This window comes from Acipenser ruthenus, chromosome 17, assembly GCF_902713425.1.
Source record: "Acipenser ruthenus chromosome 17, fAciRut3.2 maternal haplotype, whole genome shotgun sequence".
In the NCBI taxonomy this organism is placed as follows: domain Eukaryota; kingdom Metazoa; phylum Chordata; class Actinopteri; order Acipenseriformes; family Acipenseridae; genus Acipenser; species Acipenser ruthenus.
In genome coordinates this window covers 19,030,002-19,037,751 of record NC_081205.1, presented here as the reverse complement: position 1 = coordinate 19,037,751, position 7,750 = coordinate 19,030,002, and the positions used below count along the sequence as shown (strand labels likewise).

The 7,750-nt window shown below is 39.8% G+C and overlaps 1 protein-coding gene across 2 annotated transcripts in view; it reads left to right on the top strand.

Moving 5' to 3' along the window:
- Nucleotides 1-288: 288 nt before the first annotated feature.
- LOC117423351 (ephrin type-B receptor 1) overlaps nt 289-7,750 on the top strand; it is a 257,791-nt gene continuing 250,329 nt past the window's right edge. For both annotated transcript variants that reach the window (XM_058990042.1, XM_034038975.3), the window contains exon 1: nt 289-491. In XM_058990042.1, the coding sequence (XP_058846025.1) occupies nt 434-491 (58 nt within the window). In that variant the 5' untranslated portion in view covers nt 289-433. The remainder of the gene's footprint in view (nt 492-7,750) is intronic.

The window sequence follows — 7,750 nt, the reverse complement described above, 5'->3', positions numbered from 1 at the left end:
CTTCGTGAAGCTCTGACCACACTGAAATAAAGAAAAAGGCATCGCAATACAATTGAGACAACACTTGGTGGAGCTATTTCCCTTTCCCACGAAAAGCACCACCTCATGTAAGGCCGGTAAAAAAGTTTTTAATACTAACAATGCTGGTGGGTGGAGATGCTGCTTGCTGATTGGTTAGGTAGAAACAGGTTTGTGTATGTGATTGGCTAAAAGGTGTTACGGGGGCTGGGTGAGGGGGGTCTTCTCACCCCCCTCGAACTCTGTCCAAAGCTGTTCTCACATACTACTTACTACTACGACTTGAAATGTGACACAAAATATACACTGCTGAAGAGTGCACGTTCACAGCTGGAATACCGCTGTTCACAACAAGGATTGTGTTTTATAAAAATAAAGAAAGGAGGAGAGAGCGAGAAAAGAAAATAACTTTACCATGTCACTGGGATTGCTAGCGGTTTTATGTTTGATTTCTACAGTTTCTGCGGTGGAAGGTAATTTTTGTATTTTTATTTTGGGGGTTCTGTCTTTTTTTGGTTCAATGTATTGTGGAATGCAGTGTGGGTTCACCCATCAGTTACAAGTGAACACTTGTAATTCGGAGGTGTTGCTGGTTACAGCCGGAGCGCGTCCTGTCAAATTGGGATTTAAACATATGGATTCTGTTATTACCAACTAAAAACGGGTTGGTTTCGGTGGGCTTCTTAACACTAGTAGTAGCCCCTCGAACTGTGATGCTGCAATGCAGAGATTAAGATTGTAGTCCAGATCCAGCATTGGAAATTCAGCTTGTAAGCTTTTAAGATATGGATTCGGTACCTTGCTGAAAATAGGTTACTTTTTTTGCTTTTCTCGTGCCGCATGGGCTCAATAAATGCAGCTGAACTCGTTATTTTTTTGCTGAGCGTGGCTGGTGATGAAGTCGGTAATATATAATCGTGTGATAGCTTTTAAAGGGAAAGAAAACGTGCCACTCAGCTCCTGTTCATTGCTTACCGATCAGGTACAGTCGCATCAGTGGACTGTCTCATCTCAGGGACCGCATTTAAATAAGCGTGGTTAGCATTTAATTAGGTTGTTACATGTATATTGGACCTATATTAAATGTTTTTTTTTTGGCATAATTTAAATGAAATACTGTATGTATTTTCCAACAGGTGTTTACTCCGGCTACTTTACCGACTCAAAACAAGGACCGTTATTGTGACGTTGGCAGGTTATTTCAAACAAAACACACTACATTATGTGCTACAAATGTGCTAAGGGCAGCAGTGTGGAATAGTGGTTAGGGCTCTGGATGCTTGACCGGAGGGTCGTGGGTTCAATCCCAGGTGGGGGACGCTGCTGCTGTACCCTTGAGCAAGGTACTTTACCTAGATTGCTCTAGTAAAAACCCAACTGTATAAATGGGTAATTGCATGTAAAAATAATGTGTAAAAAAATAATGTAATTGTATGTAAAAATAATGTGATATCTTGTAACAATAATGTAAGTCGCCCTGGATAAGGGCGTCTGCTAATAAATAAATAATAATAATAATAATAATACAAACTACATTAACAAAGTGGTTGATTACTTCACGTTTGGGACGTGCATGCAAATACAATTAAATAAAATAGAATTAAATAAAATACACACACAGTGTTGTTATCATGTATGCTAATCGCATGCGTTAGACTAACTAAATCCAGTTGAATGTAAGCGATAGTCCATTGCCACAATGATACCCCAGTCACAGTTTCAGTGCCCAAGCAGGGAATGTCAGCGTTCGAATTTCTTGCGTTTTATGCTGCTTTCTTTTCGGAAGCGGAGAGCCGTGTTTCTCGTCACCTTCTTGCTGTATCCCTATCCTTTGGTAGGCAACTGTAAAGTTTCAAAAGACTGTACCCCGGGATGCCACATCAATAAATAGGTCAAGCAGAAAACGGAGTCACCGTTAGTTAGAATTGTTTTTGGGGGATGTGTGTTGTCGCTGGCATAGGCAGGGAGAGGCACACCGAAATTTGATGTAACATCTATGTAAACCATATGTTAATTGTGTATGTAGCCTGTTAGGGAACAATGGGGATATTCATCCTTCATGGAAAATGTTGCCTGAAGTATGTCTTGATGGTTCACCAAATAAATAAATAGTAATTAAACCACTAATGAGCACACGACTTCAAGTGTGGTCGGCGATTATATCTCAAATAATTTTACAATTGATTTGCAATTAGCTGTGTTGAGGTTGCGGTTTTCATCCTTGCATTCCCTTCAAGATCCAAAAGAGAATCTGATTTTATAATTTGAAAACAGACCTATATAGATCTAGGGATTGTTTTATAGTGGGGCATAATTCTAATTCGTATTCTTGAGTGCGCTAGAATATGTATCATTTTGTTATTTTGAATGATATATTTTACTAGAAAGGGCTCTCGTATAAAACGTTTAATAACGTTTAATATCAACATATATATATATATATATATATATATATATATATATATATATATATATATATATATATATATATATATATATATATATATATATATATTTCTTGCATGTTTGTCCATTTTTTATGTGCGTTCTGTTTTATGTGAGTTTTTTTTTTTTTTTTTTTTGCTGGCAGTTTCCTTTCCTGGTGTTAAGCTTGTTTATTTAAAGTAGCTCGTTTTGATAGTTATTGTTCAGTTCCACGACCACTATCGTGTGATCCGATAGCTTTGTACTGAGCTTTATTTCTGGGTTGATTAGGAGCTGCAACGCAACGGGTTACCTCGGATAAACTTCATTTTTTTCGTTCTCATGTATAAATATATTTGGTAAAAACATCCGTCGAAATTAATTCATATGTGCATATATAGGCAATACACTTTTGATTGTATATACCAGCGCAATATATTTCTCAATGATCTCTGCGTCAAAAGTATCCGTTCATGTTTAAATGTTACTCTACCTGCAAACTATTGCTTAATGGACAATCTTATGTTGCTACTTTGTATAATGGGTAAATTACCCCGCTCTGTAAAAATACAACTGTTTCCCCAGTAAAACACGCAGCAAAGGGTGTATAACAAACTGTATACCATGTACAAACTCAGATGGGTGAGCTACGATACACACTTTATTGAGTTTTCTGTAGAAGTTGTCTAAGTTCGTTGCTGAGATTTCAGCGTCTTTTGTTCGAGAAGCACATTTGCGCTTCCCTATTGAGTCACCATTTCACCGCCAGCTTGTTGAAGGGGGCTTTCCGATCATTTTCGGATTATGTTTCAGGAGAAATATGCCGCAGATGAATGCAACACGGTAATCAGGAAAGGGTAGCTCGCTTCAAATTAAGGCAGAGATGAAAAGAGCATCTTTATTATTATTTCCCCTTTTTGGATAACCTTTCCTAGCGTCTCTTATCACTTCTCAGATTCATTACTGAGGAAGTCGAAAGAATGCTCACGGGGGTCTCAGAGGTGTTGCTGGTAGCCTTGTCAAAATTCTCTCTCCCTTCCTCCAGGCCTTTGAAACCACGCAGCCCTTTAGCAACGAAAAACGGAACAGGAATTAGCTTTATAATTGGGGCACAGCACCTTACTGAAAAAAAATGAAATGAAAGGAACCAATTCATAGAATAATGACACACGCTGCAGGGGGTGTTTATCAATGGAAGGAATACTAAATATGTTACAAAACTGTCATGCAAAACATCTACCTGGATTAACAGCCACCTCCACAGTGTGGCTGACAATATGAATATATTATTAATATTATGCATTATTCATAACTGATAAACGCCCAAGGATCCAAAACTTTCTCAGCTAATTTAACACCCCATATGAAAAAAATGTGTATTTGCAAATTCAAATTTAAATTGTATTTTACACATACAAATGTTTTAAATTTAAAACGTATTGCTCACAGTGGCCTAAATGTGCAACCCAGCATATGCATAGTTACACAAATAAAGTTTAACTGCTGTGTGCATAATGTGGTAACAAGTAGATGAGAAATAAAATTTAAAAAGTGCATAAACTGATTTAGTATCAAAGATTAGGACACTTCAGACAATAATCCTTCAGCTGGATGCAGGGCAGTAGGTGATGATTTTGAAAGTAGAATTTCAGGAATCATGGCCATATGGAATGATTTGGTTATGGCAGAAAAGAGATGTTGCGGTATGCCTTTCCCAAAACTGTTTTTAAATAGTGAGTTATCAGTTACTTTCCATTGGCAATATAGACTAGAGATGAAATATAATTTGTATATATTATTAATATATCCCAGGTGATCATTTTTAGCAGCTCCTGGCCCAAATTCAAGTCTAGGGTTCTCACGCACAAAGGAATGTTAAAAGGATTTGATCCCCTAACAGTGTGCAACCTTTTCCATCCACCTTGCTTCTTACAGAGCTTAATCCTATTAAAATGCCTTCAGCTGTAACAGGCATCATGTTCCCACAGTGTTAAGCAAGGACATGGTCACACTCACAGAAAGGGGGCGGGTGACAGTAATGATGTTCCTGGAAAATATACAGCAAATAGTTGCATCACCAGGTAAATAATTTCTAGCAATTTAGAGTGCGGATGCTTCCCCTGAACTGACAGACTACATTATCTTCAATGGGCTGTGATGTTGGTTGGTGTTAAGAACGCATATATTTCAGTGGGTGAACACTCTCTCACAGTGTCTCCCGGTTAGCCCTGCAGATGGCGAGACTACAAGACGAAGTGGATCTTGTCTTATAGATTAGCTCAATTGGCTGGGTGCTGCTCACAAGCCTGTCTGACCCAAGAGGTCACTTTTACAAGTGTTAATGGATGAGAATTCATTTATCAGTGCAGCTGAGGCCACTTAATATGGGACATCTGGTAGAATGTGATGCAGAACTAATTTCCTATCATTTGGGATTTGTACAATTGTCTCATAGGACGTTTATTAAGAGTCATCTTTGGGTATGAACCTATAAGATTGTTTAGTTTAGTTTTTCTTACGACATCTCATAAGACATTATGAGATGTCGCGAGTTGTAGCACAATGTGTATTATAATTTTGATTATTCTTATTTATTGCTTAGCCGACGCCCTTATCTAGGACGACTTACAATTGTTACAAGATATCACATTATTTTTCCGGTCAAGAGTCCAGAGCCCTAACCACTACTCCACACTGCTGCCCATTGATACCATACAAGTTCTGGTTCCGAATTTTACCGGAACCCAAAAGCTCATGTATTGTGATACAAATCTTACCTTATGAGACTATGCCGTTAAACATGAAAATGGAAGTATTTTGTGTGTCTGCTGGAATGACTACTGAATCGTGTATTTAATAATGTCTGCTGCTTTATTTGTGAATGCAAATTTCCAGATACTTTTACAGTATAATGGGCAAATGTAGTGTGATGTGCTTAACAGAAGCATTCACTGCAATGCTTTTTTTTTTCTGCCTGTCATACCCGCAACAAGCCTTCATGTTTCCTGTCTGGCTTAACACACGTGCAAGCCCAGTTTAAAAGACGTATTCCTTCACATTGCTTAGCGAACATCACAACGCAGTAATGGCATCGTAGTGTGTTTGCAGTGGATGTCCTGAAAAGTAGCGGCCAACGTGACTGAATGTCCGTCACTGCGATTAGCTCAGGCATTGCAAAGATGAGTCTGTGACTGTGCAGGAGAGCTCGATTTACCAGAGTTTAACACAGCTGTGCCCTATTGTGTTTCATGCGTATTAGAATGCATGCTGCTGTCGGTGTAACGCAGTGTGTATTTCATATAAGGATGCTTTGGTATGGCTCTGATTTGTTTACTAGAACAACTACAGTTGTCTATAAACCTGTCATGTAGCACACACTCTGGGTAAATAAGCTGATTAATTGGTGATGTTAATGGTGTCCGTTATTCTGTGAAATATAAAAGCTGCATTACCCGGTCAAGAATGGGCAAGAAATCTGACCGCCTTTGATAACTGATTGTAGTAGCTCAGTTGACAGGTGCTTCTCTATACAAGACTGCACACTGTTTAACAAGATTCACACATGAGTTAAAGGTGGAGATAACTGAGGAGTAGACAGCACAATTGACAAATCGGTGCTGTCCATAGTGGCCCTGCAAGTATTGACAGTGTTATGATAGGTGTTTTTGTCAAACCCCTTTAGTGTATGGTACAGAAAGCCTAACGTGTATAATTCTACACTAGAAAATGAATTCCTCTTTCTCTCTCCCTCTCTACCCACCACTCCATCCTTCTCCTGTTACCCTCCTTCTCACTCTCCCTTCTTTCCTGTCTCTCTTGTCCGCTTCTCTCTAATCCTCCCTTTTCCCTTACACACTTCCCCCTCTATCTTCATTCCCTGGCCTATTTTCTTTCCATATCCCTTCTTATTCCTCCCTCCTTTACTCTCTCTCTTTCTTTCTTTCCCTCACTCCACTGTCCATCTCCCCATCTCCCTCTTATCTTCCTTCCTCCCCCATTCCATTCCCTCTCACTCACTCTCTCCCTCCCTCCCTCCCCCCCCTCTTCTCCTCTTCTACTCGTTTTTTAGTCTCTTCTTTGATTTATGTTCCTTAAACCAAAAACGATCAGCCCTCAGGCAATTTAATGAGGCGATACTGCAAAAGGAGAGGCGCTTCATTTCCAGGCTGTCCCTGTTGATTTTGCCCTACCTCTTAATTCATCTTCCCATTCCAGGCATCTGCAAGAGCAGGCCAATCTACATTTAATTGGTTCCAGGGCAAACAGAAGTAAGTGATGTTGCTGTAAGTGGCATGACTTACGATTGGCAGGTGAATAATGACCTGGCAAATCCACAAACGGCACAGATTTTAATGACATGCAGAACCTTTCTTTTATCTTTTCTTTTTTGTAATGCACGCTCCCTCTCATTACAACGCTGTGTGTTCCAGCACTACGTCTGTGACACTAGATTGCTCCAGTGCATGCTCTTTCTTTGTTACACCACTGCATCCTTAATCTAGAGTTTCTATAAGACTGCTTGATGTCTCTCCAGCGTCTTTTCAATTGAACGGCGACTGAACTAAATATTATTAAAACTGTGTATCACAGTTTTGAAGTGGAAACAGCTAAGAGTGCACGTGAGTCTCTTTAGTGCTTTTCTGTCTGAAAAAAAAACCCATCAGGGAGGGTCCTGTTAGTGATTTAAAGGATGGCAGGATTTAGATCTGCCATCTTTATTGTGTCTGTTAAAAAAAGGCTTAGAGTACCCAATTATTTTAGTCTCCTTTGTCCAGTTACGTTCCCTCACCGCAGCAATCTCCATAGCAGCTCAGGAGAACTGAAGGTCAGTGGGGGTCCTGTGATCCCACTACCTAGCCAATCGCCTCTTTACACCCAAGACTACAGAGGACGTCCTTGGGTGCCAGGCTTGACTGTCTCTAACCATTTTTGCCTCTCAAACCCGCGGGAGTGCCAAAGCCAATGCTTCCTGTGGAATCCCCAAGAGATGCGATTTTAATGTATTCAGTAGGGGTGTAACGTTTAAATGTGGATCAATACTGCATTACATGATACATACTGTGATACAGAACAACATGTGTTTGATTGTCTGCTAGCCCCCCAGCCCCCCAGGTTTCAAATGCTCGTTAGAAGGTTTGGGGTCTGTACAAACAGATCAAGCATGCAGGTTTCTGCTCTGTCCCACTGAGCTCAATTCAGAGTCTGGTGGGTAATAATGAACTGGCCCTTTGAAGGCAAGTAAAAAAACAGACACAAAACAAAATCCTCCTGTAGGGAGATAAAGCAGTTGAATTAATTGTCTTTCTTC